At 34.6% G+C, this 17,820-nt stretch overlaps 1 protein-coding gene across 7 annotated transcripts in view; it reads right to left on the minus strand.

Moving 5' to 3' along the window:
- The window catches only part of LOC149806290 (centrosomal protein of 112 kDa-like), a 126,831-nt gene that overhangs the window by 90,274 nt on the left and 18,737 nt on the right, over window positions 1-17,820 (minus strand). For 6 of the 7 annotated variants that reach the window (XR_016419885.1, XR_016419887.1, XR_016419884.1 and 3 more), the window contains 3 exons: window positions 10,460-10,553; window positions 9,508-9,560; window positions 1,275-1,338 (listed from right to left, as the gene is read on the minus strand). Coding sequence is in view for 3 of the 7 variants with exons in the window: in XM_089951232.1 (XP_089807358.1) it covers window positions 1,275-1,338; window positions 9,508-9,560; window positions 10,460-10,553 (211 nt within the window). In the remaining 4 variants the exon portion in view is untranslated. The remainder of the gene's footprint in view (window positions 1-1,274; window positions 1,339-9,507; window positions 9,561-10,459; window positions 10,554-17,820) is intronic. The other variant, XM_089951233.1, reaches the window with a different exon arrangement.

Raw genomic sequence — 17,820 nt, forward strand, 5'->3', positions numbered from 1 at the left:
GTTTGGGTTTATTATCTAGATCATTATTAACAGAAGTAAATGTTTATTTGGGTCTGGGTCTAGGTTATAGGGATTCCCCTACAATTTACTTGGTGTACCTGACATTGTCCAGGTTATATATAATAATTTAAAACTAGACTTTCTAATAAGTCACATTTTATTTTGTAAACATTAAGAACTTTCTAGGTTATTGTCCATTAGGTAATGTTTTTTTAAACAAAATGTTAATTGCAACCTGAGGACAAGTAGAGGACTATATAATCTTGTCACTGGAAAGATTATTCATTCGTGCTTAACATCTAGCAGAATCAATTTGTACTGTTGTTGTTTACAGTGTTCATTATGTCTGGAATTTATTTCTTAAAATTATTTAATTTAGTGATTATTTTCTCTGGAAATAAAGAGTGCTCATAAAAATAACATTCTTGGATAGAGACATTCCCTGGGACTTGTAATGAATTCAAACCTGGAATTATATTACTGTGTTACAACAAAAGACTGTTGGCACATCAGCATTATACAGGTCATCAAAGACACATCAACACTTCAGCATTGGACTTAATTTTGATTTTTACTAAAGTTTATTAAGAACTTTAACTTATTAGGACTTGTGTCTGTAATTCAAGGATTATTTTGGGATTTGCAATACCATAAGTTCTTTTTTTCATTTTCACTTTGTACTTTAGGGAAAAAATTATTTGTTGAATTTTACAAAGCGTGTTGCTTTTCGCTCTTTTCTGCAGCTTATTTTAAGAGCACAGATTCATAACAATACATTACCCCCACCCACCCCACTATCTCTCATATCTTCAGCCAATGTGGGTATGTGAGAAAGCTTGCCAGTAGCTTCTCATGGGTTGGTGGTTCTTTCCAGGGTTTTTCCAGGTTCTTCTTCCATCATTAATACTGGCTGCCATGAATAGCCTATCATGTGCTGATAAATGGTGTCAAACCCCATAACAACAACAACAGTCTCTCATATCATACAGATACACCCAAGACAATGTAGTTCAACAAAAGTAATCAATAATGGAATTCACATAGACTTTTGAGCATGTGTACTGGTATGATAAAATGATGTCACTGTAAACTTAGACAATTTCTATGAACATTTGAATGTAGTTAACGTCTCTTGGTGTGTTAATTATTGTTTTATATTCCACAAGAAACTGACACATATCATACTTAAAAGCATTCATTTTTCAAAATATTAAAACTTGGTCATTTTGAGTAATCTGTTTTATCATTGTGTATTAGCTATCATATGAACTCACCTTTAAGATATGGATTAGACAGGGATGAAGTGAGAGGAGCTGTGGCTTGACTCCAATCTGTAGTCTGAAATAAAAGTTGTCAGTTTCTAAAAATGACCTGTATTTTATTACAAATGTGAATATAGTGTACATTAGGTATCATAAGCCAACAAACAAAAAAATTCAATTAAAAACTTTTACTTGACTTTGATGGAATCAACTATTTCATACAATGGCAATTATATTTATCTATATTGTTTTATGCATTTCCTGGAACTAATGAAACAACATTCCAATATACATGTATAGAATATTCCAACTATTTTGCAGAATAATTTTTTTAGTGGAAAAAAATCTTTGAATTAATAAAGTAAAGTCACCGATCATGTATTTATCTGGATTTAGATATCTTATTCTCAATGAATTTGATTGGTATAAGTTAAAATATTTACTGAGATCCAAAAAAGCCAATATTCAAATGAAGCTGGGATAATTATTATATTCTTATGTTCCACATTTATGAGTAAAATGACAAGAATATAAACTCTGCATGACTTAAAAATTGACGGTTAATGGATATAAAAGGGTATTTTTGAATGAGTATCAATCCCTGTATATTAAGGAAATAACTTTAAAAAAATAACAATCGGGATGGTTTATAAAATGTAATTATCAAACTAATCTTCAAAAGAATTTGATCACTAATGTCTTTTTCCAATTCAGAAACTGGACACAAGTAAACTATCCAAGGTTTAAGTCATTTTTATTCATCTATCACTGACTTGGATGCTGGTCTGATGAAAGACATATAAGCAGTGATGCTGGTCTGATGAAGGACATATAGGCAGTGATGCTGGCCTGATGAAGACATATAGGCTGTGATGCTGGCCTAATGAAAGACATACAGGCAGTGATGCTGGCCTGATGAAGGACATGTAGGCAGTGATGCTGGCCTGATGAAAGACATATAAGCAGTGATGCTGGCCTGATGAAAGACATAAAGGCTGTGATGCTGTCCTGATGAAGGACATATAAGCAGTGATGCTGGCCTGATGAAAGACATAAAGACTGTGATGCTGGCCTATGAAAGACATATAAGCAGTGATGCTGACCTGATGAAAGACATAAAGGCAGTGATGCTGGCCTGATGAAAGACAAAAAGGCTGTGATGCTGGCCTGATGAAGGACATATAGGCAGTGATGCTGGCCTGATGAAAGACATATAAGCAGTGATGCTGGCCTGATGAAAGACATAAAGGCAGTGATGCTGGCCTGATGAAGGACATATAGGCAGTGATGCTGGCCTAATGAAAGACATATAAGCAGTGATGCTGGCCTGATGAAAGACATAAAGGCAGTGATGCTGGCCTGATGAAAGGCATATAGGCAGTGATGCTGGCCTGATGAAGACATACAGGCAGTGATGCTGGCCTGATGAAGGACATATAGGCTGTGATGCTGACCTGATGAAGGACATATAAGCAGTGATGCTGGCCTGATGAAGGACATATATGCAGTGATGCTGGCCTGATGAAAGACATAAAGGCAGTGATGCTGGCCTGATGAAAGACATATAGGCAGTGATGCTGGCCTCATGAAAGACATAGGCTGTGATGCTGGCCTGATGAAGGACATATAGGCTGTGATGCTGACCTGATGAAGGACATATAAGCAGTGATGCTGGCCTGATGAAGGACATTATGCAGTGATGCTGGCCTGATGAAGGACATATAGGCAATGATGCTGGCCTGATGAAGGACATATAGGCTGTGATGCTGACCTGATGAAGGACATATAAGCAGTGATGATGGCCTGATGAAGGACATATATGCAGTGACGCTGGCCTGATGAAGGACATATAGGCAGTGATGCTGTCCTGATGAAAGACATAAAGGCTGTGATGCTGGCCTGATGAAAAACATATAGGCAGTGATGCTGGCCTGATGAAAGACATAAAGGCAGGGATGCTGGCCTGATGAAAGACATAAAGGCTGTGATGCTGGCCTGATGAAGGACATATAGGCTGTGATGCTGACCTGATGAAGGACATATAAGCAGTGATGCTGGCCTGATGAAGGACATATAGGAAGTGACGCTGGCCTGATGAAGGACATATAGGCAGTGATGCTGGCCTGATGAAGGACATATAGGCAATGATGCTGTCCTGATGAAGGACATATAGGCTGTGATGCTGACCTGATGAAGGACATATAAGCAGTGATGATGGCCTGATGAAGGACATATATGCAGTGATGCTGGCCTGATGAAGGACATAAAGGCAGTGATGCTGTCCTGATGAAAGACATAAAGGCTGTGATGCTGACCTATGAAAGACATATAGGCAGTGATGCTGGCCTGATGAAAGACATAAAGGCAGTGATGCTGGCCTGATGAAGGACATATAGGCAGTGGTGCTGGCCTGATGAAAGACATATAAGCAGTGATGCTGGCCTGACGAAAGACATAAAGGCAGTGATGCTGGCCTGATGAAAGGCATATAGGCAGTGATGCTGGCCTGATGAAGACATACAGGCAGTGATGCTGGCCTGATGAAGGACATATAGGCTGTGATGCTGGCCTGATGAAGGACATATAGGCTGTGATGCTGACCTGATGAAGGACATATAAGCAGTGATGCTGGCCTGATGAAGGACATATATGCAGTGACGCTGGCCTGATGAAGGACATATAGGCTGTGATGCTGTCCTGATGAAAGACATAAAGGCTGTGATGCTGGCCTATGAAAGACATATAGGCAGTGATGCTGGCCTGATGAAAGACATAAAGGCAGGGATACTGGCCTGATGAAAGACATAAAGGCTGTGATGCTGGCCTGATGAAGGACACATAGGCTGTGATGCTGACCTGATGAAGGACATATAAGCAGTGATGCTGGCCTGATGAAGGACATATAGGAAGTGACGCTGGCCTGATGAAGGATATATAGGCAGTGATGCTGGCCTGATGAAGGACATATAGACAATGATGCTGTCCTGATGAAGGACATATAGGCTGTGATGCTGACCTGATGAAGGACATATAAGCAGTGATGCTGGCCTGATGAAGGACATATATGCAGTGATGCTGGCCTGATGAAGGACATATAGGCAGTGATGCTGTCCTGATGAAAGACATAAAGGCTGTGCTGCTGACCTATGAAAGACATATAGGCAGTGATGCTGGCCTGATGAAAGACATAAAGGCAGTGATGCTGGCCTGATGAAAGACATAAAGACTGTGATGCTGGCCTGAAGAAGGACATAAAGGCTGTGATGCTGGCCTGATGAAGGACATATAGGCAGTGATGCTGGCCTGATGAAAGACATATAGGCAGTGATGCTGACCTGATGAAGGACATATAGGCAGATCTAGAGCAGGTGGATTTCAACCAAGGCTAACATGAATATTTACCTCAAAGCAACTTTTATTATTTTTTTTTATAAAAGATGTTATGAACCTGTTTTTGTACAGATCATTCTGGCAACTGTCTCTTGCACTAAAAGACTGAAAAAACTAAAACTTATAATGGACTGAAAATACATACTGTATTAATACTGTTGTATATTACTAGTTATTCAGTGTAGGCGACTAAGATTATGACTGCATACTATATTAATACTGTTGTATACTACTAGTTATCCAGTGTAAGTGACTAAGATTATGACTGCATACTATATTAATACTGTTGTATACTACTAGTTATCCAGTGTAAGTGACTAATATAATGACTGCATACTATATTAATACTGTTGTATACTACTAGTTATCCAGTGTAAGTGACTAAGATTATGACTGCATACTATATTAATACTGTTGTATACTACTAGTTATCCAGTAAGTGACTAAGATTATGACTGCATACTACATTAATACTGTTGTATACTACTAGTTATTCAGTGTAAGTGACTAAGATTATGATGCATACTGTATTAATACTGTTGTATATTACTAGTTATTCAGTGTAGGCGACTAAGATTATGACTGCATACTATATTAATACTGTTGTATACTACTAGTTATCCAGTGTAAGTGACTAAGATTATGACTGCATACTATATTAATACTGTTGTATACTACTAGTTATCCAGTGTAAGTGACTAAGATTATGACTGCATACTATATTAATACTGTTGTATACTACTAGTTATTCAGTGTAAGTGACTAAGATTATGATGCATACTATATTAATACTGTTGTATACTACTAGTTATTCAGTGTAAGTGACTAAAATTATGACTGCATGCATGCTGTGTATTAATACTGTTGTATACTACTAGTTATTCAGTGTAAGTGACTAAGATTATGACTGAAATGAAAATAATGTATATAAAGACATTAAATGTTAAAGATACACATATGAAAGCACACGGTTTGCATTAGATTAACCTAACTGAATTTCATCCAGATTAACAAAGGCTTGGATGATTGACTATTTTAAAACTCAACCAACAATTTTACAACAATAATAGTTGCCATACAGTTATCTACATTTACCCAACTTCATGAAGCCTGTGACATACAACAAATTAACCTTTACAACATAGTGCTGTCTTCAATAAGCCTGTGAAAAATAACAAATTAACATGTACAACATAGCACTGTCTTCATTAAGCCTGCGAAAAATAACAAATTAACATTTACAACACACAAAGTGCTGTCTTTATTAAGCCTGACATATAACAAATTGACCTGTACAACATAGCATTGTCTTCAATAAGCCTGTGACATATAACAAATTGACCTGTACAACATAGCATTGTCTTCAATAAGCCTGTGACATATAACAAATTGACCTGTACAACATAGCATTGTCTTCAATAAGCCTGTGACATATAACAAATTGACCTGTACAACATAGCATTGTCTTCAATAAGCCTGTGACATATAACAAATTGACCTGTACAACATAGCATTGTCTTCAATAATCCTGTGACATATAACAAATGAACATGTACAATATAGCACTGTAGGCCATGGTAGCTCAGGTGTAACAGTGTTGGACCTGTAATCCAAGGGTCATGGGTTCCATGCCCACCCAGGATAGCACAGGTCAGCTGCCTTGTGTGCCCTTGGGTACAGCACTTAGCTCCAATTTCTTCAGCATGTTAATGAAGGCACATTAAAGCCAACAAAAAAAAACCAAGAAAAAAAGCACTGTCTCACATATATATAGCTGACCTATCCAGGTTGTTCACCAACAACAACCTCAAAGTCAGTAAATGGGAAAAATAATTTAAATATTACAGAAATACACATTTTATGAATACATTTTATGGTCTTATTTTCTTTTTTTAAATGCATAATACCTTAAACTGATTTAATAGTGCTAATTGGTCATACAATATTAAAAAACATTGAGTACCATATCAAGCAGAGCCCAACAATAGCGTACTTGACAAAACCAATTGCTCTATGTGTATTTATTTAATAAAGCAAGGAAGATATGGTATATTACAAAATGGATTGTCAAATCATAAGGAACATGATTTTTCAGTTTCACACTTTGAGTTTCAAGTAAATACTATCATAGCTCACAAGTTCATAATACCTCATTATCAATGACATAGATTATCATTCTGGGTATGTGTAGTGAAAAGCCAAAAGCTGGTGTACAGGTAAAAAATGTAACTGTCATTTTTATAACATGAGAAATTATAACTTCTCCAGAAAAAAGGCAATCAGGAATACTAATTTATGTTAATGTAGTTTTTCAATGTACATATTTTTATTTTGACATTTTTGCTTTGTTATTGTTTCATCTTGTTTGTACTTTGTATTGTCTTGAATCCAATTTTAAACTCTGATTGTTATGAAGGGGACTGGGGTTATTGAAAAATACATCAGTACTGCTGACCATGTTTGTCTATATATACATGTACTACAATGTAAAGAAAAGAGTCATCAAAGTTACAAAAAAAAAAACCTAGGAGCACTGAGGGTCATAACAGAGTTTTTCAGGATAGTGTAACAGTCTATCAGTAACAAATATTTGACTCAAAAAAGTAAAGACTCACACAGATTGCAAGATTTTTTATTCATACATGCATAACCACCAGATCACACTGAAGCAGGAGATAATATCATTAATTTATACCCACAATATTAAATAGAGGCAAGATATAAATGGAAAGAACATAGCCACTATATCAAACTGAGACTGGAGTTTAATATCATGCATGCCTAACAAAGATATTAAATACAGGCAGGAGATAATATCATGCATGCATAACAACGATATTAAATACAGGCAGGAGATAATATCGTGCATGCATAACAACGATATTTAATACAGGCATGAGATAATATCATGCATGCAAGGTGATAAGCATAAGAGAAGGCCGTCTGTGAATGTAGGTCATCAGACCTTATTGTCACCCGAGTGTCATAAACTTTCAGTCTTAAAACATTTTACTGGTTGTAATTAAGTCAATAATTCAATCAAATAAATGGATTTTAGACTATATTTGAGTCCAGATTGAAGTTAAATTGGTGAAATCCATGCCAGATCTGAAGGCTATGTAAAAATGAAGTACATGGCTTCTTGGAGAAACTGTCCAACACTCAAACTCAATAGCACCTACCAACCTGACTCAAAAAAATCTACGGGACCCTCAAAATTAAAACAGAATGATTAATCCATATTACTTCCAGACACCAATAATCTGGATCAAAAAAAGCCTCCTGCTTCTACTTTTTTTAAAATTTATCGAGTCACCAAAAACAGTATACAAAGATTTGTATTCATGGCAAATGCCAACCAAACTATGATGTCATTCTTCATACATGTGTATGTGTGAATAAACAATGTGAATGTATGTGAATTTGTGTACATGTATGTAGTTTATATCTATATATTCTATATGTACAGGTTTTATATTTATCAATCCTTACTACCTTTTTAACATAATTCTTTCTGTTTACTTCCTTCATGTATTTGATTTTTATTTGTTTGTACATATATTAAATTTTTGAGGTCAACTTGCGAGATCTGTTTATATGCTACTTATTTTATCCTTATTAAATCATCACCATTATCATCATTCTTATTTTAATTTTTGTCAAGAACCTGGACCTAGCCTATGTCACAGATGAATGCCTAAAAGACAACAAGAGGCTCATGAGGACTGCAATCATTCCTGTCTGACAGATGGTCAATAGACAAATGCATGAGCAGTTAGCCCAAAAAATCTGGATCAGTGGGATGCATTTTGTAAGAAATTTCTTCCAATGCTGGTCATTGCATATGTTATGAAAACAACTGTTTCCAGGTTTATCCAGTTTTTCAATGATCTTCTAATGGCACATCAATACCATCTGTCACAGAATGAAAGGCCTACATGCCAAGTTGTTTTCTGTCCAATTTGGTCATGGTTTGCTGAGCAGTTTTTGAGAAGAACTCAAATGAAAACTTGTGAATAGATGACACAATGCACTACACAAAACAGATACACACAAGGGACAAAGGACTAACATAAATGACACAGTGCACTACACATGACAGATGACACACAAAGGACAAACATAAATGACAAAATGCACTACATGACAGATGACACACAAAGAACAAAGATCTAACACAAATGACACAGTGACACATGATGGACAAAAGACTAACATAAATGGCACAATGCACTACACAGGACAGATGACACACAAATGACAATGGACTAACACAAATAACACAGTGCACTACACATGACAGATGACACACAATGGACAAAGGACTAACATAAATGACAGAGTGCACCACACAACAGATGACACACAAAGGACAAAGGACTAACACAAATGACACAGTGATACACAAAGGACAAAGGACTAACATAAATGACACACAAAGGACAAAGGACTAATATAAATGACACAGTGCACTACACATGACAGATAAAACACAATGGACAAAGGACTAACATAAATGTTACAGTGCACTACACATGACAGATGAAGAACAATGGACAAAGAACTATACCATAAACTAACTTGGTCTTATTGCCAGGTGAGTTCAAAGAATTGTACGGCAGAGGTTCTGTAGTCATCCACTAATCAGACAGGAACATTTTGTGTTAATTACATTTTATATTTTCTAATATTTTCTAATAAATGGAAGCTTCTGGTGTGTTGGACACAATTTTGACACTTAAGTTGACTGCTCTCAATTTCCTCAATTTCCTTTCACTCTGTAATTTATAATTCAAATGTGTAAATATACTATATTGCTTTCCTCATTTGTTTCTGGGTCAATGAAAGACCTTACCTCTGTTCCAACAGTTGTCTCTCCAAAGGTTGTCTTCTTGGGAGATCTAAAATCTGTACAATATAATACTGATCAGTAAAAGACTGGGAACTTTTCCTTTTCTTTTCTCTTTATGCAGAGACCTGCAGTTTGTTATAAAAATGTAATGTTAATTGATTTTCAATTAATGTTCTGTGAAACCTAACAAAAAACAAATTCATTAAACATTTTATTAGTCAGTAAATATTCAAACTTGAGGTCAGCTGCAGATGTTAACATATCCTTGTTTCTCCCAGCTGGTCAGATTGTAAGGGATCCATCATAGCTCAGTAGGTAGAGTGATGAACCCTTAATCCAAGAGCTGAAGGTTCAATATCTTACCAAACCATACTCGGCTGGCTGCCTCAGTGCGTCTTTGGGAAGGACACTTAGCTATGATTTCCTTGGTAGCCAATAACGTGTTAAATGCACCATTAAAAACCAATGAACCAACAATTAGATTACAATAGAAGAACTGACAAAATATTAAGTTAACAAGACAAACCTTCTACAAAACTAAGCATAGCTATTACCCATCATTTACTGTACAACAAATTGAATGGCATAATATACTATCATTTAAAAACAATTAAACCCCAAAATAAAATATTATTAGACATCATTAATTTTGTTTGGTAATTATAGTTCTAAAAAATGTGACAATTGGAAGCTGGACTTTCACTATGTAGATGTTTTATTTCTTAAATAACCTTCCTCCTTTAACTATTGATAGCACTTTCCTATACTATACCTTACAAGTACTATAAGGCAGCTAAAATAACTGATAGCTGTCAAAAATGTACCATGTAAAACTTGTAAGGAAATTTCCTATTTGTACAATCTGTAATTGTTTGGCATTTAAGAAAATGAAGAAACTGGAAATTAAATTTAACTTTAAAACCTTTAAGTGGACCCTAACCTCTGAAACACTGACCTGGTTTCCTGAGTTTGTCATAGTTGGTGACACTGTCGTCCAGGAAATGGAGTGAAGATTTCTGTGTTGTCTTCCTGCCTACATTCAAATCGTCCTGATAGTGCATGCAACAAAATATACATGCAATTCACTGACAAGCTCAAAACTACAAAACTGCAAACATATAATCTGGATTAATTGTACAATCACACTCTGAAGCAACCACTTTTCAGCTTGATACAGAAATGAGCAAAACACTTCCATGTTTATGTTTTTTTTACAAATGTAAAACTTTAGTCTTTATTTAATTGCGAAAGAAATCAATCTGCTGGAACCAAGTTTACATTTATGTCTTGTTAAATAATTCACCGAAATAATGAGTAAGTTACATACTTACTCAAAAATTACTTCTAAGAAAAAAGGAGAATAATACTCTGTAAATTAATGGTAACTTGACTGTCCTGTTATTTACATCATGGTAAAAAAAACTTTCCAATATGCAAAATAATTACAGTGTGTAGTTGTCCTTGTCATTTACAAAAAGTCCAAAACTGATTCAACACATTTAATGTTTCACCTTTCTCATACTCAAATGTCTGTGTTTAATATGTAATCTATCGTTTTAGCTAGGCAGTGCATGGGAATTTGGAATAATCAGGAAATTTACAAAGTTTAATGAGGAATCATAAGACAAAAACAAATTTCTCAGTAAATAATGCAATATATGGGAAAATATAAATCAATGAAAATGTTGCATGTGGCAATACTGTAAGAAATAAATAACAATAAAAAAGTCTCATCAAGTGAAATTCTTATATTATCTTTTAATTCGATTTCATGGTAATCATCATAAGTGTGACATGTCCTATCTATTCAAATGAAAAAGTGCCAATCAGCCATCACAGCAATGCCCATAATCATCTCTATCGGAACCTAAATAGTTTCAGCTAAGTGGAGTTTTTTTGACAACTGTTGCACATGTCCTTGGACATGATGACACAAGACAACTGTTGCAAGCTTAACAGTCCTTGGACATGATGACACATGACAACTGTTGAAGGCTTAACAGTCCTTGGACATGATGACACATGACAACTGTTGCAAGCTTAACAGTCCTTGGACATGATGACACATGACAACTGTTGAAGGCTTAACAGTCCTTGGACATGGTGACACAAGACATAGGCTTAACAGTCATTGGACATGATGACACACTTACAATACATGAAAGGTGCTGAAATCCAAATATCATCTGGGTCTATATTAGCTAAGAACTTTAAAGTTGTGGCCTTCGACTAATCTTAATTTTGTTTCAAAAATCTAACGTGCAAGTTCAAAAGACAGTACACCTTTTTTCCATTCTTTTGGTTTGGTTTATTTTTTCACTCAATCTAGTTATAGTGTCTGGGACAGTGCAGGTGATGACAGTGTTTATTACTACAAATGACATGAAGTTGTGTACATTTCTGTGAGCTGTTTAATAAACTTTTTGATAACAATTAAAATTGCTATCTCATTAAATTAGTCAAACATAATTAGGGTGAACTCTTCAGATATTATGAACTTCTGAGAGGATGAAAGGTGTAAGGTGAATTTGTTTGCATTGCAACATGCACAGTGAAGAGAATGTTGACATACTGTTGTTACTTTCATGTACTGTAACTGTACTTATGGAAACTGTACATGATCTAAGCACACAGTTGACCAGAATGACTGATACCATGTGCTAAAACAATCAGCTTGAATAAAATACACAATCTTCAGCAGTTATTAAAATAGGGAAAATTAATTTTGCCTGACTAGACAGTACGTTTCTAAAAGTGCAATGAATGAATTACCAAATATGTAAAATCAAAACAAGTTATCAGCTCTTTATTTACAATTTAACTCTGAAATCCAGGAAGTGAAAATGACCAAGCAGAGCAAGTAGTTTTTGAAAATGTCTTTTCAGTCATAAAATTCACATCTTTAGATTTTGTGTGTTTTTAAAAAGACACTCTATTCCTCACAAAGATCATCAATATTATTTGTAATGCAGTGGTCTGAATACATCAGTGTTATGACAATAACAATATTATTTGTAATGTAATGGTTTGAATACATCAGTGTTATGACAATAACAATATTATTTGTAATGCAATGGTCTGAATACATCAGTGTTATGACAATAACAATATTATTTGTAATGCAATGGTCTGAATACATCAGTGTTATGACAATAACAATATTATTTGTAATGCAATGGTCTGAATACATCAGTGTTATGACAATAACAATATTATTTGTAATGCAGTGGTCTGAATACATCAGTGTTATGACAATAACAATATTATTTGTAATGCAATGGTTTGAATACATCAGTGTTATGGCAATAACAATATTATTTGTAATGCAATGGTTTGAATACATCAGTGTTATGACAATAACAATATTATTTGTAATGTAATGGTTTGAATACATCAGTGTTATGACAATCCTCAATGATGAGGTCATATTGTCCAAGGATACATTTGCTGGTCATATGGCTCACATGTTAAAAAAATAATCTTTTTTTAAAACTTAAATGTGTAAATATAACTAAGCTAAAAAAGAAATAAATCATCATTATGGCAAACCTTCATCATAACTTTTCTTTGTAGTTTATGTAGGTTCTTACCTTTTTTAAAGATTAAACAAGAACAATGATCTATAATATTCATTATGCATTATAGTAAAATTATGATAACTCAAGCATGAATTAGAATAAAACTTGTTCAGACCAGTAATACACTGCTTGACTGCTTCAATACTAAGTCATTTTGGTCTTTCAATGTGTTTAGTCACTGGGTAATTTTGGTCCTGAATTTACACATGCATTTAGAAGTAGAATAGTTACCATATTTATACACTGGTTCCTCTGTTAAATGGTACTGAAATCCAATCCAATTAACATATTATAGACTAAATAACACTGTTAAAACTAGTATTTATTTTAAGAAGAGATTGCAAAAGGATTAACTCCTACAGGTGTTTGTTGCAACTGTGTGTACAACAGCATCATGCTTGAAAGCACATCATGTTATGATGCCACAATTAAATAGTGTTTGGTATAATGCCCACACCAACAGTTAATCAAAACTATCACATCACATAATTATCCAATCATCTGTTAACATGTCTTACCCAATGATTATGAATTTAGGCTGGATACAGCAATTAAGCAATTGACTGAGGTAAAACTTTAGGTAACATGTGTAGGTCAATAACTGAGCTCAACACTAATTTACAAGAAAATCCACAGCAATATCTATCTCTCTCTCTCTCTCTCACACACACACAGACACATAAACACAATTTATGATGGTCAATAACTGAGCTCACCACGAATTCAGCAACAAATCCACTGCAATAAATAAATCTCTCTAACACACACAGCCCCCACAAAAAAAGCAAATACACAGTATATAAACAAATATTTACATAAATGCTACATTGCTGCAGAAATGAAAATGAAGCACAGGAGGTTAGTGTTGTAACATGTACGTTAATAAGTACATTATATTTTAAATTGTTTCATCCATCTAATACACCTATTGAGAAAGGAAGAGATACTTGGAGCTGATTTAATATCAAGTGGAATGTTATTCCAAACAAGCACACCTGAAAATTGAAAGCTGTATTTGAATAGCTCCTTTTTTGGTTTGGGTACTTTGAAATTTTGCCCTTTTAATGCACATTTGTGTGTGTGTGTGTCAATCTATTATCATTAGCCTGTATCTTACATGTACATAATAGAGGGCCTCAAGGTATGATAGTTTTTCATTTGTACCTCACTGAGTCACCCTCTGAAAATAAAGTCTTTAATATTATTATTATTAATATTAATAATAATATTATTATTATTGTTATTATTATTATTGGTATTATTATTATTGGTATTTTACATAAAAAGTATACAATCCTCATTACTTTCACTACTTACAAGTTGTCTCGTATTGGAAATATCATACAACTTTTGCCAGGGTAATCAGGAGCCATTACTCCACTAAATAATGATAAAGGGCTGAAAATTGAACAACCTGAACAGTGGAAAAATTATTATAAGGAAACCAAACTGAACAGATGGGAAGATTGCTGTCATTACTGCTGGGCTACATGGAACGCTAATAATAGCAGATATTTTATCTCTATTCACGGAGCATAAAACTACTGTTTATAAAGCTGTTAGTGCTTCTCAACTTCCTGTTTACTAATGAACTCAAAGAAATAAATAGCTTCACCACTTTTAAATCAATGTGTTACTGCATGAAAATGAATTTAAGATGTAGGAAATACAGCCACATGATCTAAAAAAATGTTCAGTATAATTATATTTAGGTCATTTGTAGAAAATGTATGTCAACATTACAACAAAAGAAATGATGTTAATCTGCATTATTTATTTTTCTTTCTTATTCCATGTTATTTCAAGTGGGATGAAGCAACAAGATGCAAGAACCAAGTTGATGAGGAGAGACAGAGTGTAAATTGATGATCTATCACCCATGAAGTAGAAGCTTTCTATGTGATGAGAGGACATGTAATATGAGCCGTTATGAATACTAAAGGTGCGCTGTTTCTGTTTTTTTTTCCATTCATTATATGCTACAGATAACTGTATTTTGGACTTGACCTTGTCCAAAATAAATTTCATTTTCTACCTAACCTGAATCATTGATTTCGGTTTCATCAGCAACAAAGGTATCTCAATCTGATTCCAGAACATTGGAAATCCCCTTTGAAATGCCCTGTTGTTTGCCACATTTTAGTAATGGACCTTCTAATTATAATTAAGATTTTATCTTGTAAACATATGGAACCTTCCAGAATGAAATTTTCCATTAGGTAATAAAAAAAATTTAGAAATGCTAATTGTGACCAAAGGTCAAGTAGAGGATTATGTAATCTTGCTTATATAGAATTTATTCATTTGTGCTTTAAGATCTGAGTAGAATTAGTTGTATTATTGTTGTGTCCAGGAATTTCATCTGGACTGGTGCTCAAAAATAACATTCTTGGAAATAGAGACTTGGATTTATAGTGAACTACAAATAGGGTTATATTCTTAGATTGTATTATTATGATTCAACAAAAGACTGTTGGCACATCACTAAAACACAGGAAATCAGAAGCACATCAACACTTCCAGCATTGGGTTGATTTTGGAATACCAATAAAATTTATTCAGACCTTTAATCATTAGGATTTGTGTTACAAATTCTAGGATTATTTGGGATTTAATTTGCAATACTGTAAGTTGTTTTTACATTTTTCACTTTGTATTAAAGGGAAATAAATTATTTGTTCAATATTGCAAAACTTGTTAGTTTGTACTTCTTTATGTTACTATATTTGAGACCACAGAGTTGTGACAGAGCCTTAATCTTCACCTAATCCTATGATTCCAGCCAAATGAAACATGTCCATCTTTGTGTACATCCAGACAGGGATGTTTAAATTAATGAATATGATTAAAGCCTAGTGCTGCAACACTTCAATATTCCATTGATGTGTATTTTCAGTTATCTCTTTATATATATATAAACTTTTGCCAATTTTTCATCTGTTTGCTGTATTGGGTGATAATAATGAAATTATTGTGAATTCTTAAACATCATGCTGAATTTTGTTTTGGATTACAAGATTATTTATCAAAACAAAAGTTAAGATACCTGGGACTTGTATCTTAATTCAAAATGAAGGGAACAAAAATCAATAAGTCCAAACATAAATACAAGGTATACAGTAGAACAAAAATGTAGTATTTGACAGTGTTTTTAGATATTTACAGAATCCAAGCTAAAAACCTTTGTAACAAGCACAAAACTTTCTTAACAGCTGAATCAAAAGGTATAGTCAGACAAATTGTATGTCAAACCATGAAGTGCTTTCAATGTTGTTGGTAGAAAAGTTAAGTAATCTAGCTGATGCAACATATAAAATTTAGGAAAGAAACTAATTTTTTTAAGTAAAGAATGTTTATTCACAAATACTTACCCCATAATAATACCTTAGGAGTACTATGACTACCTTACAAATCCAATCCTCCCAGTCTCAGTTACTACTAGTGTGGAAGGCATGCTTTCTATATGGAAGTAACTGCAGGGAGGCTGGTAGGGTTATATGTGTATTGTGATTGGGTAAGTATTCTACTACAAAAACTTAGTTCCTTCTTTGAATACATTACCCATTTCATAATACCTTAGGAAAATAGATAAAGAGGTGGAGGGAGATAACATCTCCTTACCCAGAGATGCCAGATTTGTGAGACAGCTTCTAGATAACCTGACTGGGAAAGACTACATCTGTTGGGAAGCAGCTTCAAAAACAGAAAATTTTCCCTCACACACAGATCTAGCAAAAGTGAAGCCATGTCATATGAAGCTGTCAAACGACCTGGAAAGGGGACCTGTTGTGCCATGACTATAGGTCATACCAGATCATGTTAAACCCTTTGGGATGAAAGATGTCTTCGATTAAAACTGGAGAATGTTGACTCTGATCTCGATCCACTGACCTCAATCATATCAGTCAGAGAATAGCTCCATTCAAATGTTATGCTTGTGGCAAATGCTCTAACCTTGCGAGCTGAAATGACAACAAATTCATTAAGCTAGGGTTATTTCTTCATATGCAGAGCAAACAACCTACTTAATGAAAGAGTCTATACTGATATATCTTCCTGCTCCCATTTGAGAGGCAAAAAAAGCATGATTTCCCTTGACACAATGGCCATGTCATTTTAAGATACCACTTCAAAGCTTGTACTGGATCTTGTATGTGGTATTGAGCTGAAGTGTCCAGAGTAGACAGTGATTTCATTACAAATATCTGCTTGCCCATCAATGGGAGCCTGTTTTTGGCAATGAGTGGAACTGATCAGTCTTCTTGTCAGAACTGCATCCACTGATACTGCATGTATTTCACTGATTCTGCATCACTAATGCAAATGAGGAAGCAGGTCTTGTATGAAAGGTGAGTCAGTGATGCTCTTGCAAGTGGGGGTGCTTCATAAATAATATTGATTCATCACGTTGGATGGAACTGTAAGAGATGGGTTCACCAAGAAATATATCACTGATTTTGCCTGCTGACTGTCAAAGTAGCAAGGAGGCAGGACTGGTATGATAAGTGAACTAATTAAGCTCTTGACAGCTGTTCAATTGGTGTCTCATTCAGCCAGGTTAATCCCCATGAAAAGTCCACCTGGGCAAAGGTCCAGTGCCATTGGCCAGGCGAAAGCCAAATGAATAGATCAGACAGGTCCTTGATTTGCATGACGTCCTCTCTTCTTTGTTAGTTCAGTGTGCTAGTGTTCATGGAATGGCAAGTTTAACTGTGATGGTTTCTAACTGTTTCTCATC

The sequence above is a fragment of the Sinohyriopsis cumingii genome, chromosome 2 (assembly GCF_028554795.1).
Source record: "Sinohyriopsis cumingii isolate HCF-2022 chromosome 2, ASM2855479v2, whole genome shotgun sequence".
NCBI lineage: Eukaryota > Metazoa > Mollusca > Bivalvia > Unionida > Unionidae > Sinohyriopsis > Sinohyriopsis cumingii.